Source organism: Prionailurus bengalensis, chromosome F2 (genome assembly GCF_016509475.1).
Source record: "Prionailurus bengalensis isolate Pbe53 chromosome F2, Fcat_Pben_1.1_paternal_pri, whole genome shotgun sequence".
Taxonomy (NCBI): domain Eukaryota; kingdom Metazoa; phylum Chordata; class Mammalia; order Carnivora; family Felidae; genus Prionailurus; species Prionailurus bengalensis.
The window spans coordinates 32,923,512-32,951,122 of record NC_057353.1 but is presented as its reverse complement, the minus strand read 5'-3'; the positions used below and the strand labels follow the sequence as shown (position 1 = coordinate 32,951,122).

The window sequence follows — 27,611 nt, the reverse complement described above, 5'->3', positions numbered from 1 at the left end:
GCTATCTGCTATGTTTTGTATACAGCTTTGGGTAATGAAAAAGTTAATATATTCAAACAGCAGTTGTGAGGTTATAAGTGAGTAAAATGATGCTCTTATTTAATGCTTATAATTCTGTAATGTGGCTATTGTTAGGTCATTTTGCCCATGAAGAAAACTTGAAAAAAAAGTGATGAAGTGACTTGGCTAAGTTTAAACAGTCAGCACATGCACAACTAGGCCTGAAATTCATGCCTTCTTACTCCGAATCATACCCTTTGTCAAGTGTACCATGCTGTTATCTCCAAATGTTTTAAGTGGTATAATATTCTATTGGATGGTAATTTAAACTTGCATGATGAAACATACATTGCCTCTTGCTAATATGTTTTCCCAATATTTGAGAATATATACTGTGCTCTATAATCAATAACCTCAACAACTTCAACTTGAGGTGGAGTTTTTTCATTAACGACAACTGTAATAGCTTCTCTTCTGTTAAGATACACAAGGTCAAAATTGTGCCAGAGTTGAACGATACCTATTTCACATCATTTAATATGTGTACATGTTTTTTATATGGTAAAGCACTTCAGGCATTTCTTTTCCTCTATTAACAGAAACTTACTCATCCTGGAGGTTATAAATGGCTCAGTGTTGTTCCTGATACCACTGAAAAAGGATTGGATTAACACTGCTAATATCTCAGAAATGGAAAACATTCCTTGGGGGGATTCAATATAGTTTTAAATGTATGTATCTCTTTTTACTTAACTTGGAAGGGCATAAATATTTATCTTTAGTTTTAATACCATGTAATGTCCTTCATTTAGAGTCAGACTTGACCTTTTAGAAGAAAATGCCATCTATTGTTGTAAATTATTGAGCAATGCTTTGTGTAATATAAAAAAAGTTTAGGGGCGCCTAGGTGGCTCAGTCGGTTGAGTGTCTGACTTCAGCTCAGGTCATGATCTCACGGTCCCTGAGTTTGAGCCTTGCGTTGGGCTCTGTGCTAGCTGACAGCTCGGAGCCTGTAGCCTGCTTCAGATTCTGCGTCTCCCTCTCTCTCCCCCTACCTCACTCATGCTCTGTCTCTCTCTCTGTCAAAAATAAATAAACATTAAAAAAAATTTTTTTTAAGTTTTTTTAAGTTTTTAAGTTTTTTTTTAAGTTTAGAATAATCATTCAAGTCTATTATTTAGTGATAATCTTCATGATCCTCGTAGCCATGAACACTCATTTAGTCTTTAGAAAAGTTACTGCTGGGCCAATGTATCAGAACAATGACAATACAATGGCGCTTTACGTAAAGCAGTTTTCTAAGCTGAAACTATCTAAGGGTTGAAAATCCCCAGTCACATTAAAATCCCCAAACCTGGCAGAAATCGGATAACAATAGGATGTGGATGTATGTCAGAGACTAAGCTATTATCTCTCAGCTTCAGACCCACCTTTAACCACAGTTGGAGTTGGGACTCTGCCAACTACATTCCCGTGGGGACCAACTGGCTCCTTGCTGGGCTTAGCCCACTCAGTCACTACTCAGATGACTCCAGTTTAAGTGACTTTGCAACACATGCAGGACAGTCCCTTCACCTTCCCTTAAGAAGGTCTAGGTTTCAAACCCCAAGTTCCCCCTTTGGGTTCAGATAAAGCAGCACCAGCTGAGCAGAGTTTCTGCTCTGTAACTCCCCTTTTCTACATTAAATTTTGATAATCCCCAACCTCATCCTCTGTTTTCCCAAACTTGGAGTTGGTAGCTGCTTCCTGTAGTGGCTAACTCCATTACACCATAGTGTTTTCTTTTTGCTTTTTCAGTTCCTTAATACCTAGTTAGAAAGTTTTTACATACAATTATCCCTGTTACATGTAACTAAGTGATTTCTGTTTTCAGAACCAAAAACAAGGCCGCTTGGGGTTAAAGGAAATAGCTGAGGGTCCTCTCTCTGCAAGTAAGTGTGTTTAGCTCCAACCAGAATGCGCTGGGAGCAGGAAAAGGGAAAACCATAAAACAGAATAATCTGGATTCATCACAATAGACTGTTTTGGACCAACTGACCTACCAGTTTATTTTTCACAGGGCCGATGCTACGTGAATATCAGTCAGAGAAATACATTCATCATTATTGTTAATGGTTACTGTTAACAATTATTAGTAGTTAACATTGATTATGCAGTAAAAATATACCAAGCATAATGCTGATCATTATACATATGTTACTTCATTTAATCCTCAGAACAATCTTATGATGCAGATATTAATTTCTTGCTCACATCGTGGATGAAATAACATATTTTGTAGTATTAAATAACTTGCCCAAGTTTGCACCACTAGTAAAAAGAGAAAAAAAATTAACCACAAATTCAAGCAGAGTGTAATTTATGAGAGATTACTGTGGATAAAATTGTTAACACTTTGTAAGCTATTTATATTGTCCAGCCTCTCCATTCTGTTTTCCTTTCATGAGAATCTATTTTCACAGGGAACTCCTGACTCTATCCACTAGTGGCAAATGCTTATGTCTTTCTTAGCCAAGTGTGAGAAATGGAAAATAAACTAATAAGAGCACAGATTGCTTAGACAGTCAGTTAGCAACACAACAATACTGATCTTTTGCGTACTTATAAGCCAAACAGGTTTTATATAAGACAAACAAATTATTTTGGGAATTGTTCAAGGCTAGCTTTTTTGTGTAGCGGAAAGCCATCTGAAAGCTTCAAGCTCTGTAACTATTTGGCTGATTAAGGCTCTTGCTCTGTGGCAGGTAAGGATAGATTTATCTATCATGTCTATCTCTATCTATCTATCTATCTATCTATTTATCTATCATCTAGCTAATGATTTTTATTGAGCCATTTTAAGCAGAAATTCTTAAAAATTTTTTTTTGACATTTATTCATTTTTGAGAGACACAGAAAGACAAAACATGAGTGGGGGAGGGGCAGAGAGAGGAAGACACAGAATCTGAAGCAGGCTCCAGGATTTGAGATGTTAGCACAGAGCCCGATGTAGGGCTCGAACCCACGGACTACGAGACCATGACCTGAACTGAAGTAGGATGCTTAACCGACTGAGCCACCCAGGTGCCCCTAAGCAGAAATTCTTTAAATGTAGAAGGATGCCACAAGATTGAAAACACTCGAGAGATTACAATTCTAAAACAGTTCTATACTGACAGATTAAAACACAATGTACGTGAATTGAAAACTTTATTCATAGCAATTAGGACATTGTTCTACATCCTGAAAAAAAAGCTGTATTAGAAGATGTCTTTAGCATTGTCAAAAACTAAAATTTTCAAATGGTATGCAGACTATTGAAATGTTATCTTTCCTTAATAGTAAATGGGATTTTTTAATACTGCCAGACCTTCAGGTCATTTTTAGGACAAGTTATTATAAACTATTTAGTATTTAAAATAAAATACTATATTTTATAGAAATTATAAAGATCCTTTGAGAAAATTATCATTTAAGATTCATATTTTGTCATAAAGGCATCACTAGTGAAATAACTTGCTTAACTAAGCAGTTGAACATAGTGGTTATGAAGGTATGATTGTGGGTCCTATTTCCCTTTAGGTAAGGCTGTCTCCTTTTATTTAACTCTGAATTGTTCTCCTTCTGTTTTGCGTATTCACACAGTCAGTTATTGAATCTAAAGGAATAGTTTATGATTGTAGTTTTGTCATGAATTTACTCTATGATCTTGGGAAAACCAAAGTCTCTCTAAACAAAGGAGATGAATTAATACAAATTGGGTATCCACTATGTTTGAGCCTTAATGATAGTGCCTGAGGATACAATAATAAGAAAAACTGGGCATCTTTCCTGCCTTCATGGAGGAAGAGAGGCAGACATAAATCAAATACTGTCACCACAAAGAAACGCAACAGTAAAAACCAGAAGTGCTGTGAAGGAACAATACTGGGCGCTGAGAGAGGCCCACAGAGGAACCTAATTTAGTCTGAGAGTGGTGTTCATGCTGAGATCTGAGGGATGAAGTCAGGTTAACTAGATGGCAGAGGGAGGTATGAGGAGAAGGAGCAGCACAGAGGAAGGTGTTGGGGTGGGAGGGTCCATGGTGTTCTTGTGGAACTGAAAAAGGAGCCGTGTGGCTAGAGCAAAAAGAACAAGGCGCTCCCAAGGGATGGTGAAGTTTCTTCCCTATTTAAAATGTCCATTACAAACTCTTATTCTAAATGCAAAACTATTTTGCATTTTTATACCTTGGCATTTTTTGTTATTTTGTTTGACTAGAACTTACAATTAACAGCTTAAAAGATATTTACCTCGTTTGTGTGTGTGTGTGGTCTAACGACCTATGTACAGTCGGCCCTTGCTCTGTGTATCTCTGAATTGCCATGACCAATATTTAGTTAAATAACAGCAGTCTCCACATAGCACAAATCAAATTTCAGTTACCACAATATACTAACTGTGAGTAATTTCATACAGTCTGAACTTTGCTGCTAGTTTTTCAGTCCACAAATCGCTGTAAATAACAGATGTGCATCACGATCAGTGATCAGTTACATCACTTCATTCAAAGTCCGTCTGGTTGTGCTGCATCTGTTATTCAGTTCACACACAGACAGTAACCATGTAGTTGTATCGTCTCCTTGTTGCCCGTGACAAACCCATGTGGCACTTGACAAAAACGGACACTCCAAAGAGGAAATTGGTCAACAAAGATGAAAGTGCAGCCAAGAACAGAGGAAGGATAGCACTGGAAATGAAATAAAATTAGGTGTAATGGAGAAGTCGAGGAGGAATAGCTGAGTGAGGATTGCTGACACTCTTCTATTGGAGAGACTCTAGATATTGAGCCTGGGGACCTTATTAAAGCAAACACATTGACATAAATGAGGAAAATTGTTGTCAAGTGGTAAAAAGGGATGAGGATGCCCCAGAAGAAGTGACACTCGCAAAAGAACTACACACTGAAGAACTCTCAGAGATGCTTCACAATACTGATATACTGCTGACGTTGGTCCAGCCTGAGAAAAGAATATGACAACTCACCAAGGCACAAGAGGTGTGCTAGTTCCGTGCTGTAAGTTGTACGAGAAAGCAAGCACGGTTCAAACTACTTTTGACAGGTCTTTTTTACAAAGAAGTAAAACACGGTAATTCTCATTTTTTACTGTTTTAAATTATAGTGCACTTAAAGCTATTTTACTGTGTTTCCCTATTATTTATAACCAACAGTAGGAGAGTCTGTAATGTTTTTACATTTTTAGACCTCATGGAAAATTCTGTTTTTTCCACTGATTATTAACATCACTTGGTATGGTTTCCTTTATGATCCAACACTACTATGCAGAGCAAGAACTGTCTGGTATTTAATTGAATCTAACCAATACAGCATTGCAATGTGTCAGATGAAAGCAGATGTATTTTGGAAGGTTGGAGTCATTTTCTGAGTTTACCAAACTCTCAATCTTGAAGAATTTTAAGTCAACAACAGAACCGGAAAACAGTATTGGTTAATTAAATTTTTTGGAATATTATTCAAATATTCAATAACTGAATTTTAGGCTTAAGAACCTCTGAAGTCCTAAAAGTCCAAGATGCACTAGGCTTCAGTAAGCACAATAAAAATAGGAAAATCTGCCTATATTATACTTTTTGGGACTTAAAAGAATTTTCTTTATTTCAAATATCAGTCAAGAATATCTAGGAATGAAATGTGCAAAACAGTTAAAAGATCATTTAAACCAAGAGGAAACAAGAATGAAAAATTTACATACCGATTGTAGAAATCTTCTCTGTAGTAATCATAGTCAAAGACATAACCACTAAGGAGGGAAACAAAAAATTAGTTGACACTTGCTCAACCACACTCATTCTGGCATAAAGTTATGAGGTTATTACTAGAAATTTGTTACTTTTTAAATACTTAGTTCTCAATGTAATTATGTTTCCAAAGGGTTTTACAAGACAATGTCCAATTGGATACAGTGCCATGTCAAATTATTGTATGTCTGGCAATACAAAGACTAACAATGGTATGCATGGTTTGGGATGGAAGATGAGAGCAGGTAGCAAAACAAAATTTGTTAATATTTGTAATTAAATATGAATGAAGACCTTTTTCCAGACCACATACAACATAGTTATCATTTTCTTCCTAAGGTATGTACAAAGAGGCTAAACAACGAACAAAAGGTATGGAAAGGAAAGGCTTAATGACTCACTACTGACTATAAGAATGCTAAGTAGAAATGTCGTTTTTTAGAAATTTAGCATTTTTCATCCTATTTTTATTTAAAAAATTTTTATTTATTTTTTTTAATTTTTTTTTTCTTTCAACGTTTATTTTTATTTTTGGGACAGAGAGAGACAGAGCATGAACGGGGGAGGGGCGGAGAGAGAGGGAGACACAGAATCGGAAACAGGCTCCAGGCTCTGAGCCATCAGCCCAGAGCCTGACGCGGGGCTCGAACTCACGGACCGGACCGCGAGATCGTGACCTGGCTGAAGTCGGACGCTTAACCGACTGCGCCACCCAGGCGCCCCTAAAAATTTTTTAATTTCTTATTTTTTTTGAGAGAGGACAAGTATGCATAGGGGAAGGGCTGAGGGAGAGGGGGAGAGAGAATTGTAAGCAGGCTCCATTCCCAGCCCTGAGCCTGATGGGGGCTCCACGGGACCTCCACAATGACAACGATGTGGGTTCCATGCAGGGTTCAAGGTGAGGCTAGACTTGGGGCTCAATCTCATGACCATGAGATAATGGCCTGAGCTGAAACCAAGAGTAGAACGCTAAACTGACAAGCCACCCATGTGCCCTTTTATTTTCACTCTAAAAACCTATGAGTCAATCTACAGAGAAAAAAAATCCACCTTGGCTGAATCTTGCCAACAATACCTTAATATTTTAGAATACTTAAGTAGCAATAAGTATATTTCAGTGAAAAGATTAAGTTTCTTAAAGGAATACATCATAAAACTGCTCTAATCTACTTATATAAGTGTTGGAATTTACAAAGCCCTTTATATGCATTATTTTCTTTAATTTTTGTACTCAGAACAACTCAGTTGGATACTGTAACTAGAAGAAGCTAAGGTGCAAAGGACCTAAGTGACTTGCTCAAATTCTTTTTGCTAGTGAGTGACGGAGCTGAGACTGGAGAAGGCTCCTGAATCCATGTCTGAAGCATTTTTCCATCTCACTGTACAACCCTCCCCCACCTGCAAGAAATTTAAACTCATGATGAACGAAGTATCTATACTATAAGGGAATGATGATTTTTAACGTTTATTTATTAATTTTTTATTGGCATGAAACATACATAACAAAATTTACCATTCTGACCATTTTAAGTATACGATTCAGTGACATTGAGTACATTCACAATGTTGTTTAAAGATCACACAATCCATTTCCAGGAATTTTTCATTATCCCCAAAAGAAATTCTGTACCCATTGAGCATTCTGTCGCTCCCCATCCCCCAGTCCCCTCAACCCCTGGTAATCTCATCCTACTTTCTGTCTCTGAATTTGCCTCTTTTAAGTACCTCATGTAAGTGGAATCATACAATATCTGTCCTTCTTAGCCTGTTTTTTTCAGTTAGCATATTATTTTCAAGGTTTATCCCTATTGTACTATACATGAGAATTTCAATCATTTTTTTTAAGTTTATTTATTTATGTTGAGAGAGACAGACAGACAGCACAAGCAGGAGTGGGGCAAAGAGAGAGGGAGATAGAGGATCTGAAGTGGGCTTGGTGTTGAGAGCAGAGAGTCCGATGCAAGACTCGAACTCATGAACCGTGAGATCATGACCTGAGCCAAAGTCAGACACTTGACTGAGCTGCCCAGGCACAAGAATTTCATTCCTTTTTATCACTGAATAATATAATACTGTGTGTACACACACACACATCACTTTTTGTTTACTCATCTGTTGACAGACATTTGAGGGGTTTCCACCTCTTGGCTGTTGTGAATAGGGTAGTATGAACACTTTGTGCAAGCATTTGTTAGAGTCCCTACTTTCATCCCTTTGGGATATATATAACTAGACTGGAATTGTTGGATCATAAAGTAATTTTATGTTTAACTTTTTGAGGAGCCACCATGAGACAGGCAAGTAATTTTATATTCCCCAATTGATCCATTTAACAATCCTTTATTTTGTAACTATTTTTTTTAAATCAGGAAAATTGAAAGAACGTATTAAGAAGCACTTGTTATTCCTGGTTTTAGAGATAAAGGTGTTTATATCTTTTTACACTCACTGCATAGCGGGGAAAAGCTGGATATAGCATACCAGGCCTATTAGAGTTAGTTCTGCCTCTAACACTGTCTAATGGAACATGGTGAGTTTGAACTCAAGTTCTGAAACGCAAAGCGCAGATGTACTCTCAGTGAGTGTCTGGATGGAGGGCGATGGTCAGGCCAATGCTGCTGCATTGTTATGCAAAACAAGGAGGTCGTGGAGACTATTGTCTAAAGAGAAAAATAGCCACTTTCGTCTGACAGTCACAGATTGTTAAGGTAGTAGTGCTTTATGCTTCAGTTTGTTTTGCTGATTTTGCTGGTGTAGATACGACTATGATGTTAAGAGATTTTAAAGACCACCTATTGGCTACCACCAATCCCTACCGTGTAAAGTTCACCTCAAAACCTTTCTGATACAGCAGTGCATATGCCTCTTTCACTGCAATTTACTCGCTTCTGTGGAAACAAGGCATATGATGACACGGGATCCAAACACGTGTCTGGAAGTCTCAAAGTTTAAAGTTATGCTACTTCGACTCACATTTGTCATGAGTAACCATCATATTTTCTTATGTTTATTTTTAAGAATATCTTGGTAGATCTGTAGTACTTACTCATCTTGTAACTGGAAGTTTGTATTCTTTGACTAATATCTTTCCATTTCCTCTACACACCCCCAACCCCCCAGTCTCTGGTAACCACCATTCTACTCTGTTTCTATGAGTTAAGCTTTTTCAGATTCCACATGTAAGTAGTATTACACACTATCCTTCTATGCCTGATTTATGTCACTTTGCATAATGCCCTCAAGGCCCACCCACGTTGTCTTCAAATGGCAGGATTTCTTTCTTTCTTATTGTTGAACACACACACACACACACACACACACACTACACCTTCTTTATTCATTTTTCTGTTGATGGACACATAAGAACTAACTAGAAATTGGGTGCCTGGGTGGCTCAGTCATTAAGTATCCGACTTCAGTTCACGTTATGATTTCATGGTTCGTAAGTTCAAGTCCCACATTAGGTGAGTTCAATCCCCGCCTCAGATGAGCTTAAGCCCCACTTTGGGTAAAAAAAAATCCGTGAGCCCTGCTTCGGGCGAGCCTTTCTTCTCAGTCTCTCTCCCTCTCTCTCTGCCCCTCAGTCACTTGCTCCCTATCTCTCTCTCTCTCTCTCTCAAAAAAAAAAAAAAAAGGAGCTAGTAATTGTGTGATGTGGTGGAGAAGTTGGCTAATGCTTGGTGGTAATCATTTTGCAATATATTAAGTGTATCCAATCAACACATTGTGTATACCTTAAACTTGCACAACATTATATGTCAATTATATTTCAATAAAGCTGGGAAAAAAGGAATATGCTGGTAGAATACAAATGTATGCATAAAAGCATTTGTGTTTATATAATACAATGTGTTTATATATTGTGTTTATATAACACAAATGAGGTTCCCAACAGCCAAAGCACAGAAAAAAAAGATTATCATTTTAAGAGACTTATCTAGATTTTGTTTAGAAACACAGCATCTGGAGAAGAAAACATTCTACTTATTGAAGCCTTATTCTTTGTATTTTAACACACATAATGTTATTTAATCTTAACAACAATCTATAAGATGTAGAGTATTATTCCAGTTTTACAGGACGCTGAGGTCTAGAGAATATATATATATATATGTGTATATATATATACATATATATATATATTTTAATATGAAATTTATTGTCAAATTGGTTTACATACAACACCCAGTGCTCATCCCAACAGGTGCCCTCCTCAGTACCCCTCACCCACCCTCCCCTCCCACCCATCCCCCATCAACCCTCAGTTTGTTCTCCATTTTTAAGAGTCTCTTATGGTTTGGCTCCCTCCCTCTCTAACCTTGTTTGTTTCCTTCCCTCCCTCATGGTCTTCTGTTAAGTTTCTCAGGATCCACATAGGAGTGAAAACATATGGCATCTGTCTTTCTCTGTATGACTTATTTCACTTAGCATCACACTCTCCAGTTCCATCCACGTTGCTACAAAAGGCCATATTTCATAGAGAATACTAAATACCCTAGATAACACAGGTCAAGTATTCTAGTAAAGCATATTCATTCATATGCTCATTTATCAAAATTTGATTGAGGACATGTGTGTTAGGAACTGTACTTGGCACTTAGGTTTAGAAGCAAACGGGTCACCTGCGTGGCTCAGTCAGTTAGGCGTCCGACTTCAGCTCAGGTCATGATGTCATGGTTCATGAGTTCAAGCCCTGCATCGGGCTCTGTGCTGACAGCTCAGATTTTAGAGCCTGTTTTGGATTCTGTGTCTCCCTCTCTCTCTGCTTCTCTCCCTGTCTCTCAAAAATAAAAAATAAACATTTAAAAAAACAGAAGCAAGGTAGGAGCCTAACTTTGGTATGCGCCAATTAGCAAACACAGATGACTTTATGATATTGATCCATCTCTCTTCTATTGCCACTAGCTCACCCTGCATCTCACAAACTCCCCTGCATCGTGTTTCAGCAGAACTGAGTTCAACCTCTGTCCTCTAGAGAGTCCTGAATACAGTCTTTCTGTGCCTGTCTAATTTGTATGTTGCATTTTTTTTCTTTGACAGTGGTGGAGACAGATAAAAAGCTTAGAAGAAAACCATTTTACATTGGAAATACTCGGAAGTAAATGAATGGGATAGAGAAAGACAGAAAGGGGAGAACTATTTAAAGAGATGAATCAAGCCCGGCCTCTCTGAGGGGGTGACATACAACTGGAGGCTTGAAGGATGAGAAAGGTCCTATGAAGAGCCAGGAGAGAAAAGGGACAGAGGGAACAGAAGGCACAAAAGGTACAGGTCAGGAAAAATCCTGCTGGACCCAATGAAGCCAGAGGGTCAGTCCAGGGCTACTGTTATTACTCAGACAAGAACAGTGTCCTCAGCAACACTGCAGCAGAAAACAGGGAGAGGGGTCAACAGGTTCAGGACACGTTTTGGAGGCAGACTCAAGTGGATTTCTCACTGAGTCAGTGTCGGAAACTGGGCAGACTCTGTTATCCTTTCTCAACCTGGGAAAGATTGGGAGGAAGAGGTTCTAGAGGAAAATCTTGAGTTCAGTTTTGGATAAGATAGCATTTGGATGCTTCTGATTCAATCAAGAAACACTTTCATGGGTGATTGATGAGTCTTACTGAGGTGAACCCCAAAGAGAGGGCTTGCTGGGAAAGTGAGTCCAGGAGTTATGAGCATGCTCATGGCAATAAGGCCATTAAAAAGGTGAGATCTTCAGGAGTGAGCATAGAGAGAGAGGAAATGGAGGTCGGTCTTGGGGATCGTAGAATTGTAGAGGTCAGGGAAGAGGAGTAAAAGCAAAATAGTTTGGTCAGATGTTGACAGGAGACAGAGTTTGAAACTATGAAAGCTCTGAGTCTGGGCCCCAGCTTGCCACTGACTTTGTATGACATTTGTGCTAGTTTGCTAGGGTGGCCATAACAAAACACCACACACTAGGAGGCTTAAAGAACAAAAATTTATTTTCTCACAATTCTGGGGGCTAGGAATTCAAGGTCAAGGTGTTAACAGGTTTGATTTCTTCTGAGGCTCCTTTAAAAATTTTTTTTTTACGTTTGTTTATTTTTGAAAGAGAGAGACAGAGAGACAGAGCACGAATGGGGGGTGGGGGAGAGCAGGGAGAGACAGACTCTGAAGCAGGCTCTAGGCTCTGAGCTATCAGCACAGAGCCCGACACGGGGCTCAAACTCACGGACCAGGAGATCATGACCTGAGCTGAAGTTGGACACTTAACTGACTGAGACACCCAGGCACCCCAAGAACACTTTTTTTTAAAGTTTATGTATTTTGAGAGAGAGAGAGAGAGAGAGAGTGAACTGGGGAGGGACAGAGAGAAAAGGAGAGAGATGGGGGGGTAGGAGGGGCAGAAAGAAAGGGAGGAGAGAATGCTAAGAATGCTCCCCACACTGCCAGTGCAGGGCCCAATTCATGAATCTTGACATCATGACCTGAGCTGAGATCAAGAATCGGAAGCTTAATCTGAGCCACCGAAGCCCCTCATGAGGCCACTTTCTTTACTTGGCAGATGGCTACCTTCTTGTCTCCGCATGTGGTCATCCCTCTGTGTTGTCTGAGTCCTAATTTCTTCTTCTTATAAGAATACCTGTCATATTGGATTAGGGTCCACCAATATGACCTCATTTTCAGTTTATCACTTCTTTAAAGACTACCTCCCAATATAGTCACATTTTGAGGAACTGTGGATTAGGGTTTCAACAGGTGAATTTTGGGGGAATGAATTAGCTCATAGCAACACTGAACAATCTATTTAATCTTTGCAAACTGCAAGTGCAAGATGGAGTAGCACAGTTTCTAGTGACAATTTTTAATCATTTTTCATAGAGCTGATATTTAAACCCAGGTTTATCTGAATCGGAAGTTGGTGATTTTTCTTATTGTGTCATGTTGCATTAGATATTTGTTAACTTAATAAACTTAATAATGGTAATGCTTTAGCATATATAACTATTTATCTTCAGATGTTCAAGAGAGCATTTTAAAGATTTATGAACATGATGATGAGAACACTTAAAGATATACAAATTCATCTTAATTTTTATATATGTCTCCTCTCTCTTTTTAAACTCCCCAAGTGCCAACTATGACATATGGACCAATTAATAAATATGCTATTAATGGGGATGACAATGATGATTCCACTCATGTGTCTCATACCATTAGGAAATACTTCAATAATTTAACAGCCTTCTGGAAGTTTAAAAATGCATGAGAAAAAAGAAATCATTTTTATTTTTCTTAGCTGCTGCTTAAATTATCTTGTCCAATCTGCTTATTTTTTGTTCATTCCTGACTGCTAAGACGTATTTGCAAGAACAAGTGGTAGCTGAGCATCCTGACTGTTTGATCTCCAAGTCCCACCGTCTGCCATCAGGAACTCAATTTTACCTGTCAAAGTTCAAAATGAAATGAAATGCACAAACAGACCTGTCTTGGTAATCATGACAAGCCTGTTTTTGTCTTAATGGTTTGGGCTTTTAGCAGAAATGTCATGGCTGTAGTCGGTTCAGGTCATAGGCTGCAAACTCAAGCTGGCTTTCCAAGGAAGAAAAAGAGATGCAAAGAGGTGAAAAGAGATAACCACAGGGCAAGTCTGATTTGTGACAATTATGCTTCCCCAGTTTTCCTGCCACTAGCTCCTTATATTTTCTTTTCCCTTCCCCAGCTTTGTCTCTCTTAAAAATCCCTTCCTTTTCTTTCTGTGTGAAACTCTATTTGAAATTAGTTGTCAAAAAATGGCATTTCCAGAAGTCATGTTCAGGTTTTTAAGGTGTTTTATGTATTCTAGGATTTTATTGCCGGGAAAGACTTGTCTTTCAAGTTAAAAAGAGACAGTCTTTCCTTTCCTCATAAATGGTTATGTTCATGAGATAATTTTCTTTTCTCTTCCTTTTCCCTTTTTTTCTGTTTTTTGTTTGTTTGTTTGTTTTTGTTTTTAAAGGTAGAAATTTTGCAACTTGCATTGTAGTAGCTTTGTATGGCAATCTGGTTCTTAGTCCACTGAAAACAAAATGGTCATAAATTACATGTTTTAGGCAGTTTCTAAGAAGGAACTAAGTCAAGGAAATGTCAAGGCTTCTGTTGTTTAAAGGCGTGGTCACTGGCAAGGGGCAGGTACTTGACTTTTAAAAAAGTGAAACAACAGTTTTGAATATTTCACACAAATAAATAGTGCATATTTTAAAATTTTTAAATCTGGTACACTTCTATGACTTTTATCCTACTTTGTTCTACCTGCTCAGATTCCCTCAAAACTTAATGAGAAACTGGAATTAGTAATTGTTTAGAGTTGCACACTCACAATCTTTATTTTATTACTGAAGATTAAATGACACCAAATAGCTTCCCTGAAATTTAATTTAAACTTCTTCATTTATAGAAGAAGAAATCACAACTCATTAGGATTTGCAATATATGAGATCAATTTTATCTAATCCCTTTAAATTCATAAAACCAGCTTCCTCTGACTAGACTAATACACAAAAGTATTCCTTTTTATTTTCCATTGCAGAACTTCATTAAAATATAATCTGAAGAAAATGAATAAACTTCCTAGCACAAGGAGGGAGCTTTTTAATGGTTTCATTACAGACATCCTGCCAATAGTAACTGCTACTGGAACCTTCTCAATTGCTATATCTGGCTTCCCAAATTAAATGGAATAATCAATTGCTGAGTATTTTAAGTCAGGCATGATATTGGGAGTTGTGAATAAGAATATCTGCAGAACATGGCTTCTAACTTCAAGGAATGTCAGTCTAAGTGTAAGGGATTAGACAAATATACATATGAATATAATTTAAGCAGAATTTGAAAAAAAATGCCAAAATAGAGATTAAAACTTCTATGAAGCTTATAGACAGAAGAATTAGGATGTGATTGGTGGGACACAGATATCAAGCAAGGCTTTAGAAAAAGATGGCATTTGAATTGGTCTTTGTAAAGGTTAGGAATTTGACAAGTGAATGTTCAAAAGGAGGCCATTCCAGAAGGTCAAGAATTGGTGGTAGGAAAACGTGGAATAAGTTTGTAAAACAGTGTGTTTTTTATTACTCTATGTCATCAGCACAACTTTTCTTCAGAGTACCTGTGGAAGTCATCAATGCAGAGGTCATGATGTAGGCTAACTGACTGAATTTCCGGAGCATACTTCTCCATGGTTAAGATTGTTGGTATAAGTATCCTCAGAGGTATCTATAGGATCCTATTTCTAACTTGTCATCAAATCTGGTGTAGGTTTCCAAATGCCAGAGAATATACAGTTGAACAGATTTATAAACTGTGTCAAGATAATATGTATGTGGCCAAAAATCTGTCTATTTTCTTTTAGGGAATACACAAAAATTTAATTTTACTTTGGAGTGTGTGTGTGTAATGGACAGACACACACACATACATTAAAAATTCAAAAACAGTTAAAGAAGCTGCTTAGTCTAAGTTTCAGTGACAAAACACTTGATTTACTACCAAGGACTCTGGAATTGAGGGAGGAGGTGAGTGGGAACCTAAAGAATTGTGACGCATTCATTGAGTTCCTTAATTGGGGATCAGACCTGGGAGCTTAGCAAGTAACTAAGATGCAGTAACTAAGAAATTGAAAAGATGAAAACAATCCAGCCAGCTCAGGTATGAGTTCTGGTCTTTTAGACGATGGAGTCAAGCTCCCTGTTTCACACACTTAATGGATAATTACTTTAACTAAAGCAGGTGAAGAGAGTGCATTCTGGGAACAAGAGAGAAAAAGGAGGGGAAAAAGAATTATTTTTCTGTGTTTTGGCTGAGTTAACACAGGGATTGTGATTTTGGAAGTATCTTCCTGAATGGGGCGTGCTTGCTGCCTTTCTCTATGCCTGGTTCTGCTTACACATGAAATTCCAAAATTGTGTTTAGTTTTTGCTTTTGTCTTCTGGTCTAGAATAAATGAAAAGAAAATGATTCTTTTTAATTAATAATTACTTGATAAAGCTATAATGAAATTAAAATTTACTTTTTTGCAACAGCATGACATACCTTGTAAGAGAGCTATAACCGTGAAGGCAAGAGAATGAAGAATCTAGCTATTGACAAGGTCTGGCCTACAGATAAATAGTCTTGCCTGGACCACTGAAATGATCTCCAAACCGGTATTTCTGGTCCCAAGGATATCTACATCTCTGCCCATGATATACACTGCTAGTGACTTGAAAGCAACCTTTTTACAAAATATCAAAAATAAAGCAACAACAAAAACTCTTCAATTATTCCCTGTGGCCTACAAGGTAATGTTCAGACTCTTTAGTATTCAGTGTTCTCCGAAACACGGATCCTTCTTCAATATTCTCTAATAATTCATTCAACTACTCTTTCAACCATTCAGCATTTCTCAACATATACTCTTGTGGCAGAGAAACATTCCTTGTGGCCATAGGGAGACATTCTCATGTCTCTTCACAGTCTTCTGTATTATCCCAACTGGTTGCTCAACAGTTTCCAATTACAGGTTTTTGCTCAAACTCTCCATCTGTCAACATGTTATATCTTCTTTCAGTTGAATATTATCCATTCTTAAAGGCCAAACTCAAGCCCCACATCTTCCCCAAGTATAAAGTCTGTGGGGTTACACTGAATTCCATGTATTGTGCTATTCCTTGATTATAGTCTTTTTGAATTGACACTTAATTCTTGCTTGTCAGCTCTCTGCTTTTCCTGTCACTTAGCTAATCTATATAGATTTATTTCTGTTAGCCTTTCCCTTCACAAACCAATCTCTTTATTCCATTCATCATTCTTGTCTTCCTTCTTTGAACTTAATCTAATTTGTCTTAATTTCTTGACATGGAAGTTTCCAGAGTAAAATATTCCAGGTGGATTCATGTCAAAATCCTGTAGAGTATTATCTATCTCTTTGTTTTAACTGAATTCAGCCATAAATGTTCAGATTTCATTCTTACAGCTCCTTATGCATACTTCTATCTGACCATATCATATAAGAAGTGACCATCTATGAGTTTATTGCACTGGATTGTGAGCTCTGAAAAGGCAGAGTGTTTGCACTCATCCATTTGAAATATTTTGAATTGAATGTTATGTGTCTGTGACAATTTCTGCTATAATATGTATTGTTATTACTTTTGGTAGGAAAAATGTCTATATTAAAATTTTCAAACACCTGAATATTAATATTAGTATGTTTAGACCATTACAATTGCTGTGTTGGGGCACCTGGGTGGCTCAGTCGGTTGAGCATCCAACTTCGGCTCAGGTCATGATCTCACAGTTTGTGAGTTCGAGCCCCACGTTGGGCCCTGTGCTGACAGTGCCCGGCCTGCTTCAGATACTGTCTCCCTCTCTCTGCCTCTCCCCCACTCGTGTGCATGGTTTCTCTCTCTCACTCTCTCAAAAATAAATAAACATTAAAAAATAAAACAATTGCTGTGTTGGGTTAGCCTTTTCTACCAACAATTTTTTTTTTTATGTTTAATTACTTTTTGAGAGAGAGAACAAGCTGGGGAGGGGCAGACAGAGAGGGAGAGAGAGAGAGAATCCCAATCAGGCTCAGCAATCTCAGCACAGAGCCCAATGGGGCTTGAACCCACGAATGGTGAGATCACGACATGAGCTAAAATCGAGAGTTGGTCGCTTAACCAACTGAACCACCCAGGCATCCTGAGACTTTTCTGCCAATAAATTGATATCTATTCTAGATCCACCTTTTTTGTTTGTTTGTTTGTTTTGCTCTTGCTTTGTGTTAATGGAGCTAGATTCTATAAACATCGCCCATTTGTCCGTTGGCACTATGTTAGGGTTTGTCAGAGGGCACTGGAGTAAAACCACAAGGCAAAGAAGAGGAAGCAGCTTCTTTTCCAGGTTTCCATAGGCTTTTCTCCTTGCTCATCTGGCACTGCTGTCGGCAGCATGTGGGAGAGCCAGTGATGCTCACTGGCACCCCAGCAGGAGGGTGCCTACCCATTATCCCAGGCCACCAACACCCCAACTGATTTCTCTGTCATACAGTAGGCTGCAGTCACACCGTCTCTTATGGGGGGGGGGTGAATCTCAGCCTCAGAGAGAGAGGCTCTTCAAATTTCTTCCTTCTTTGGATACTCTCCCTCAGATTGTAATATAATCTGTACAAGAAGACTAGTGGGCATTAACTAAAGAGTAGTGTATTTAAAAAACTAGATAATAATTCCACTGGACTCTTACTTTTTAGACATCTTTGGGAATAGTTTAGCATATTTCAATAAAGTTGCATAAGGATATTAACCAACTGGAATGCATACAAATGAAAGAAATTAGGATGGCAATAAGTCTCAAAAAATGACTCTGTATGAAAACGGTTGAATTAAATAAGGATGTTTGGTCTAGAGAAGAAAACCTTCGGGAAAGAAGGCAGCTAACTATTTAATTATTTGAAAGGTTGTCTAGTGACAGAGGCGTTGAATTTATTCATTGTGGGTCCAGAAGGCAAAATAAGTCTTAAAGGGTAGTAATTACAAGGAACAATGTTACTGCTAAATATAACAAAGAAATAGAATAATGAGTTCCGAATATCTTGAGTGTCTAGTAGTTTTGGCAAGAAAATAGAATCATAAAAAGAAAAATACCATGACAAAACACTGTATGATCTAGTATAACAGTGTAACAGATACATGTGCTTCAAGAAGCGCCTGAAAATCATTTGCTAGGGATTTTGTAGAGAAGAGAATCGAGAAGAGAATCGATGCATTACATAGTTCTGGGATATCTTCCAAGTTGAAATTTCATGATTTTATTAAATCAAATTACTTTGTTAAAATGTAACATTTAACTATTCACCTACAAGTCTTTGGAAACATGGTGACAGAAACAAGATTTTCTGCTTAGCACCAGTTCCAGTCTCTTTGACTTTTCTCAGTCAAACTTATGCAGAATTAAAGAAATCAAAATTGAATTTTCGTATTATCTAGAAATAAATAAAAAGAACGTTTCTTCCAAAACCTATGGGACACACTAAAAACTAGACTCAGAAAAATATATACCTTAAACGTGTTCATTATTACAGACTAAACATGAAAGAGAAGAGAATTCAGTCTTAATCTTACTAGAGAAACAGCAACACGATAAGCCAAAGTAAACTAGGGAGAGGAAACTAATATCGGACTCAAGTCTGAAAATCTATCAGCACAATCTGGCACAAAAACAAATGAAAGGAGGAAAATATGATTTTCATCAGTAGATGCTAAAGAGGTATTTGATAAAGTTCAGAGGCATTCCTTACAATATACGCTAAGTAAAACAGTCCAAAAGAAAACTACATACATATGTGCCCCAAACAAGAAGGAATGCTGAATGATTCTTCCATTCCTTATTGACTTGGTTTATACGCTGTCAATAACTACCCTCATGGGTACCATCATGTATAAACATAGCTTATTGTTGCAGTCTGTATTCTACTTTCACTGAATTGCCAGTTTTTATCCCTAAATTACACATTTGTAGAAGGGAGCATCTCCTTCATAATTACTATTCTTCAAGTTTTTTTTTATATATACTATTCTCAGCTCTAGATAAACTTTAGAAACATTGTCAGTTCTTCCCCACCACTGTCATTTTTTTCCTAGTCTTTCTTGGCAAATCATTTTGTCCCTTCATGAAGTTTTCAGTTAAAGAACATGACTAAATGGCGGTTAAACATATATTTATAAATTAAGTTGATCCTTCTGATGCTGGTGTCCAGAATCAAAGCAAAGTTAGTAGCTATCTTTATAAAATTCTGTCTGGGTTTGGTACATGGTAAGACATATTATCTCTTGATGTCTTTCTGTTACCTTCACAAATAAAAGATGACATAACTGAAGACAGAATTCTTGTTACAATCTTTTCCCTCAAAAATATCTGTTATTGACTTCCTAGTATAACATCACAGAGAAAACCGAGTCCAACTTTAGTTTTTCTCTTAAAGTTAGCTTTTTTTTTTTTTGGCATGGATACCAATAGCTTTGCTTACATTTCAAATTGTAAAAACCTCATTTATAAAATCAATAATTATATTTTATCTTTCATTGCTTACTCTTTCGTGTTCTGTAATATTATTTTCGGTGACAATATCTATTATTTCCAGATTAAACTCTATGAACTTACATCCATTTCTTTTTCCTTATTCTCATTTTGCCACTTTCCTCTATTTTACTCAGGAAATGTTTATCATCTTTTTCCCTAATATCATTTATTGGCTCCCCCCCCCCAAGTGGGGTATCAAATGTGCCATTTACTTCTTCCTATGAGGCATTGTATCGAATCTGGAGTTCAGTTAAAGATCAGCTGATATTTTCTAGATTAGTCTCTTCTTACCATCTATGAATATTCTTTAGAGGCACTTTCGTTCTGAGCCTTACTGAGCTAAATTAACAGGCATTTTCTTTAATATTCTTCAGTTCTTAAATCTTTTGTTTTTACTTTTAAACTGAGATAAAATTGGTGTATAACATTGTATTAGTTTTAGGTGTACAGCATAATGATTTGATATATTGCAAAATGATGACCAAAATAAGTTTAGTTCACATCCATCACCACACATAATTACAAAATTGTTTTTCTTTGTGTTGAGAACTTTTAAGATCTTCTCTCTTAGCAACTTTCAAATATACAACACAGTAAAATTAACTATAATCACTTATGTTGCCAGGACTTACTTCTCTTATACCCGGAAGTGTGTGTATTTCAACCACATATTCATTTTGAACAGAATTAAATCTTACTCAGAGGCATGAGGTCCCTTTGAGACCTCACAATATTGCTGGGCTTACTTGTAGTGAGGAATTTTTTTCATAAGCTGCCCGGCTTTTTTTTCTCATTAGTTCTTTTCTAAGTCAATATTCAGTGTTTACATTATTATGACTGCGTAAATATTATTTACAGTTGAGCAAATGTGATTACATTTCCTTCTTGTACAAATTGTTTACTTGGCCTTTGTGATGGCCTCATTTTTTATCCTTCCTGGAATTCTCCATTGTCCTGCCGTAACCCGGACGGGTCCCCTCTGGTTCTGCTACAAAGCGACAATCTTGGTACTTTTCTTCACCAGCCACTGGGACCTTTTTCTTTTTTGTGTTAGATGTTCTTTTGTTTTTGTTTGTTTTTTTTTTTTGTTTTTGTTTTTTGGTTCATCAATGATTCTGGTGGAATGAGCTTGAGTAAATTTCTTAGAAAGGATCTGCTAATCCTTTGATTTCTGAAAATACAGTTGATTCTCATTATTCACGGATTCTGTATTTGTGAATCTGCAACGATTACTTATAGCCCTCAGATCAATACTTGTGTGCTTTTGTGGTCATTAACAGACATACCCAGAGTGGCAAAAAGTTTGAGTTCCGAGGCAGCACACAAAGTTTCTTTGTTCAGATCTGACACTGCAGATAAGTACACTTTTGTGGTCTACTTATGCCACACTTTTTGCACTTTTGTGCTTTTCATTGGTGATTTTCCTGTCTGCAATGGCTCCTAAACAGTATGCCAAAGTGCTGCTTAGTGTTCTTAACCACAAAAGGCTGTGATGTGCCCTAGGGAGAAAACATGTGTGTCAAACAAGCTTGCTTTAGGCAAGAATTACAGTGCGGTTGGCCATGAGTTCAATGTTAATGAATCAATGATATGTAGGACATAAGCTATCTTTAAACAGAAACACACACAAAGCAAGGTTATGTATTGATTGGTTAACGAAAATGTTGTGACCAGAGGCTCACGGGAACCTAATCCTCTATTTCCCTTAGGAGTAATGGTTCAGTATTTGCTGATGCAGTGGTTGGAGTGACTTTATAGAACCGAACAACCACAAAAATACAAGAGTCAAGTGGATCTTTTCCTTATCTTTCTTTATGCTTGATTGACAAAGTGCTTGGTAGGAGTGACAGTCTGGATCTTCGGGTTGGATATCACTTGCAGAATTTGAGGGCATTACTTTGTTGTCTGTCATTTCCTAATGTTGAGAAATTTGATGTCATTTTGATTGTAAGTCTTTGTATGTGACTTTTATTCCTCTACTTGAAGGTTTAAGGTCTTCTCAACTATAGTAATTAAACTGCCTTAGTCTGGATCATCTGTCATTCTCTGTGTTGAAAATATTTCCTTTGAAAACTCCTGTGTTTCAGTTTTAGGACATTTTCTTGCATTAATTATTTGATAATGTCCTATTTTCTCATTGTGAAACAATTACTACTAGATATTGCTGAGAGTAAGCCTCTAATCATTTTTAAATCTTTACTATTTTCCAGCGCTTTGCCTTTGTGATCTTTTAAGTTTATATTCCAAACTTTCATTGAACTTTTCATTTCTGCTATGTTTTTAATTTCTAGGAATTTTTTTTGTTTTGTTTTGAGATTTTTTTGGTTTGTTTACTTTAGTTTAGTTTATACTCCTTATACTCCCTGTATTTTATACTCCTTATATTTCCTTTACTTTTGTGGAATTCTGATTTTCTCTGGGGTTTTCTTCCTGTCACGTTAGAGTATTTTCTCAAATATCCAGTGATCTTCAGATCATAATTCAGAGCATGGCACCAAAAACCTGGCTGGATGTTGGATGTGTGTGTGTGTTGTGTGTGTGTGTGTGTGTGTGTGTGTGTGCATACATATGCAGGACTTGCTGACTGGAGGGTCTCATTGCGGTGTGATGGGGCAGGATCCTAGGGTTTACTGGGATTGTAAAATGTCAGTATTACCAGATCTGTATTACCAGAGATGGCCTAGGGTTTACTGGGATTGTAAAATGTCAGTATTACCAGATCAGTATTACCAGAGATGGCCAGTTTTCTCAGAGAGGATAAACTGATAAGTCTTAATTAAAGAGAAATCTCATCCAGGTCTAATGTTGAAAAATAATGGCACTTTCAGGTTGCCCTAATTTTTCCATAGGCCATTAAGATGGTGGCAGGATTCCTCACCCCACCCCCTGCTCCCAACTGTGAAGCTAGAGCATGGGTTGGAGTGTTAGGAATTAATGTGATTTCTGGCACTCAGCAAACATTTCACATATATTAATTTTCTTCCTCATGGTAGAATATCTTGCAAAGCAAAGGGAGTCACCGAAGACCAGACAGGAGAACATAAACTCCTCTTTGAATGCATACATTTTTTACATGAAGAAAATGAAAGAGAAGCAGATGGGAGGAGAAGAGGGGAGGAAGAGAAGGGTGAGGAGGTGAGAGAAGGATAATGGGAGGAGAGAGAGGAAAAAAGAGGGAAAGGAAGAGGAGGAGAGTGAGGAGGAAAGAAAAGAATAGCGAGAAGGAAGGAGGGGAAAGGAGGCAGGAGAGGGGGAAAAGGGGTGAGGGGAGCTGAAGAAAGGTTGAGCACAGGGCTTCTCAGTCTCCCGTGATGTGGTTACTGGTTAATATGCCAGTTATGTCATTCAGTGTCTCTTCTAAGATACCCTTGGTGCAGCCAAATGGCACTCCTAGTTATCTCCAGGATAGAAACTAAGCCTGCCTGTGTCCCATCACGACTTTTTGTTTAAAACCTGTCTTTCAAGAATTATCAAGTAATCCCTCACACCACAAAGATATGCTTATTTTTAATTTTTTCTCCTATAGCAGATTAGAGTTGCCAAGAAATGCCTTGTATTATAGATACAAGCTTCTTTGTGTTTATACACTTCATGAGATGACAAGGTCCTTAAAGGCAAAGACAGTCTTATCCAAAACTTCTCAATTACTGTAGTGAAGGACCAGCTTTTTATTTTAAAAATTTCCCATCCATCACAGACTGATAATTTTATAAAACACAAAATCATACACTTAGATGTCAAAGCAGGATAAAAATGCTATAAAATGTTCTAAATGCTTTCTCTTCCTTTTTGTATTTTACTAGTCACACTGGTTAAAATCAGTTCATGGATTGGCACTGTTTTACTGAATCCACTATCTTGCTTTGATCCTGGAAATATGATTTGAGAAGAATTTTGTACAGAATAAATTAAATCACATCCAAGTGTAATTAAATTGATATTCAGAAATAAAGATAAAGATCCTGGATTTGATTAGAATGAAATGGCATCATAATATCCACTTCTTGTTTTTAACTCTTGGTTTGTAGTTTGAAGGTTTAAATGTTAAGCAGTTAGCAATGTTCTCAAAAACAATGCAAATTGCAGAAGTTTTTCAATCTACTCGACATTTAAGTCTAAATAATTTGGGGCCACCCTTCGTCTGTCATTGTCAAAAGTAAAGTTTCACCTTACTAAATTTTCCAGCAATGATAAGTTGGTGTTGCGATCTTTGTAGTATGGAAGAAAGCTCCATATTCAATCATACTAATAGGAAACTATTTCTGTCTAGTAGTCTGGTTTTAAAACAGAGTCTGACATTGTTATTACATAGTATTTCACACATACACTCACAGTGGTCTTCACATAATGAATTTGCACTTAATGAAATTAGACAGCTATTCATTGAACAAAGGGCAGCAATGCTATCAAATTATTTCTTGTGAATTTCAAACTAACAATTGGTAACTGAAGCAAATAGGAATGAATGTTTGGATTTATTGGGAAGCCCCCTAATCTCTGACTCGGTGGTCTGACATGGGAATCTGGAGTGCTCAGCATGCCAGGGGTCTACTGAGATTCATTTTGGTCATCAAAGGCCCATGATTAAGGAACACATTTTTAAAATCACTTCTTTAGGGAGCCTCACTTTTTAAAAGGCTTTCAAGATTTTTAGTATCCAATAGGGCTGTAATATACACTTCACTGAAATACCACTAGCACGATAAGATAATTTAACCGAGATCTGGGAGAAATATCTCATCAAGTGTTTCATCTTTTTTATGCTTTTCATTGAAGCTAAGAGGAAGCGATAGTCCAGGGTTGTCTACTGTTGAATTAAACCAGAGGCACTGTTATGTTATTTTGAAGTTGAATGTGGCCTGCAGGTTCTAATGGTTAAGTTCTGAATGTGGTCTAATGAAAATTTCACCAGAGAAATAATGTTTCTAAAGACATGAAACATTGGGGGTTGATTTTTCATTTCAATATCTACCTTAGTTGGCATCCCAAAATAAAGTTGTTTAATACATTTTTTTTTGCCCTGATTAGCTTCTAAAGTGTAAGTGATGCCTGGCTCTTGCTAATATTTGGCAGCTATCGATTTTACTGTGATAACTGATTTGTTCTGCAGAGTTAAGTAGGGAATCTTTTGAATCAGAAGTATTCTGCACTTTGAAAATGTCATTAAAAGTGTTGAAAAGGTCACATTTTGAGATTGATGAAATACAGATCAGTCATTCTTGGCTGGATGAACAGAATTTAATTGGGAAGCCAGGCTTTAAAACTTTTGCCAGCAGTTTCAGAATGCAAGTCTGAGATTCACACTGCCTCTGGAAGGAATAAATAACTCTTTATGTACATGATTATTTTCCTGAATAATTAAAGCTATTGTGTGGATGTTCATGATGATTCAAATGAATGTGAAACCCAGAAGAGAGAATGAAGCATCAGTGTGCATGAAATTGACCGCTCTTTAAGCAAAAGCCCCAGCCTGGACTCCATTTTAAAATGGCTACCAATGTGCTTTGTGTCTTTATGGAGATTACATCACATCTCTGTGTCTTAGTTTTCCAGTATTAAAATAATTACAACATCTATTTTCTTTATATGAGAATCAGTATAGATGTATTGAACAATAGGAAATAAAGGCTAATCAATAATTTAGACCCTTGAGGAAGGGGTCCAGGAAATTATTTAGGTAAGCAAGTATAATTCCACTGGAAAGCCCATTTCAGGTACCTTTATGGAGTTAAAAATAAGAAAAATTAATTAGCTTTCTTTCCTTGGATGTGGGTCGACTTTAATTTAATGAAATCAACACTTCATTTATTTTGAATATTTATTTCTTCTGAGTATTTTCAGGACCGATTTAAAAAGTATATGAAACTAAGATCTTATTTCCAATTGAATCAATAGCACTATCTTCATGTAGTGTTTCTAAATATGAAACCTAAGTAATCCAAGCCATAATTTATATTTTATTCATATCTATATCCAATAAATTTATCTTTCATTGGTCAAACTATCTGCTTACCCTTTCCAATGTAGCCTGACACTTTAAAAACTCATGTTCCTCAAAGACAGTGCTGGTGGTAATAAGGAAATGGTAGTAATTGTGTAAGTTAATATACTTGTCAAAGCTCTGATTGTTTTAAATTTGATTCCATGATATCATTTAAGATTACTTCTTCTCATGAGTAAGATTTTATGTATGACAAGTTCAGTTATTTATTTTCTTATGTATGGGTATTTGATGTCTACAAATTCATTTGGCTACTTTAAAATTGTATGAAATGAAGTGATCATAAATCCTTTGTAGACTTTAAAGGACTTCTCATTAGACTTGCCTTTTTAATGTAATTATAGGGTGAGGATTGCTATGACTAAGAGCTTAGAGGATACAGTAAGATTATTTAGCCAATATTACTTACGTTACAATTTTAACAGCATTTTTATCTTAATTTTTTTTTCAACGTTTATTTATTTTTTTTGGGACAGAGAGAGACAGAGCATGAACGGGGGAGGGGCAGAGAGAGAGGGAGACACAGAATCGGAAACAGGCTCCAGGCTCTGAGCCATCAGCCCAGAGCCTGACGTGGGGCTGGAACTCACGGACCGCGAGATGGTGACCTGGCTGAAGTCGGACGCTTAACCGACTGCACCACCCAGGCGCCCCGCATTTTTATCTTAAATGGACATCTAGCCTTTATGATATCAGATTCGTTACTGGGTTGAGTGGATTTAATGATTGAACAGGTGTTTCTCCTGTCTGTCTGTCTGTCTCTCTCTCTCTCTCTCACACACACACCAAATGACAGATTGACATTTAAATACCTTAATTTATTATGATCAAATATCTCATCCAAATTCTAGGGTGGGGCGAGGTTACCTGAGATATATAATGATACCAATTCTCAAAGTAAAACTGATATGAACTGTGACATTTGGCTTAATGTGACACTTTATTATATGGATGAATTAGACACTAGTGGAAGTGCTGATAACACTCTTTTGAAATATCATCAGCTATAAAGTCCTGCACCACTGCTTTCTTTATAAGCAGAACTTAAATAAATCTATTTAATGATCCTATGTATTTTCTTCCCTCTAAGTAACACTATACTCCTGCCTGCTATAATCTGCAATTACTTTCTTTTCCCTGAGGAGAACATTTCACTGAAGAAATAAAAGTCGTTTCAGTCACCATGAGTCTCTCTGCTTCCTAAGACATTTTCAAATGGTAAGGACTGAGGAAGACTCTTTTTGATGATTCTACTCTATTTTATCACTGGAGAGTAATGAATTCTTGCTCCTTAAAAATGTGTCCTGGAGCCCATGCATTCAAGACACCACTGTCAGGATATATACATACATGACCGATGACCCAATTTATTGGTGATAGTGTACCTGTCATCACAGTGCAGTTTAAGTGATTTTGACAAGTACAGAAGAGTGGCATTGACAGGTGCAGAAATAAATAATGGGTTTAAGCTTTCAAATGTTTTTACAGCATTTCCCTGAGTGGCAGGTTGATAAATTAAAATTACAGTTGTAGCATCAGGCCTGAGAGCACAAGGCTTTAGATTACAAAAATAGCGCCGTGGAAACTTTGTGTACTCTCCAGAGAAGCAGCCTGGAGGGCCTAGGGAAAAAATGAAACAAGAGCACTTGCTAAAGGAATCATTAATTTTGCGGTAGCACTGTCTGAGTCTAAACAAATAAAAAAAACAAGATTTTTAGAAGAGGAAAATTGGCTTTATCCCCTTATCCCTTTTTCCCTGGAGACTCACAGAAAATTGAAACCACACTATCAAAAGATAGGCATTGAG

The 27,611-nt window shown here is 37.1% G+C and overlaps 1 protein-coding gene across 7 annotated transcripts in view; it reads right to left on the bottom strand.

Moving 5' to 3' along the window:
* RALYL (RALY RNA binding protein like) overlaps window positions 1-27,611 on the bottom strand; it is a 724,524-nt gene that overhangs the window by 92,218 nt on the left and 604,695 nt on the right. For all 7 annotated transcript variants that reach the window (XM_043601289.1, XM_043601284.1, XM_043601288.1 and 4 more), the window contains one exon: window positions 5,733-5,780. In XM_043601289.1, coding sequence (XP_043457224.1) covers window positions 5,733-5,780 — 48 coding nt within the window. The remainder of the gene's footprint in view (window positions 1-5,732; window positions 5,781-27,611) is intronic.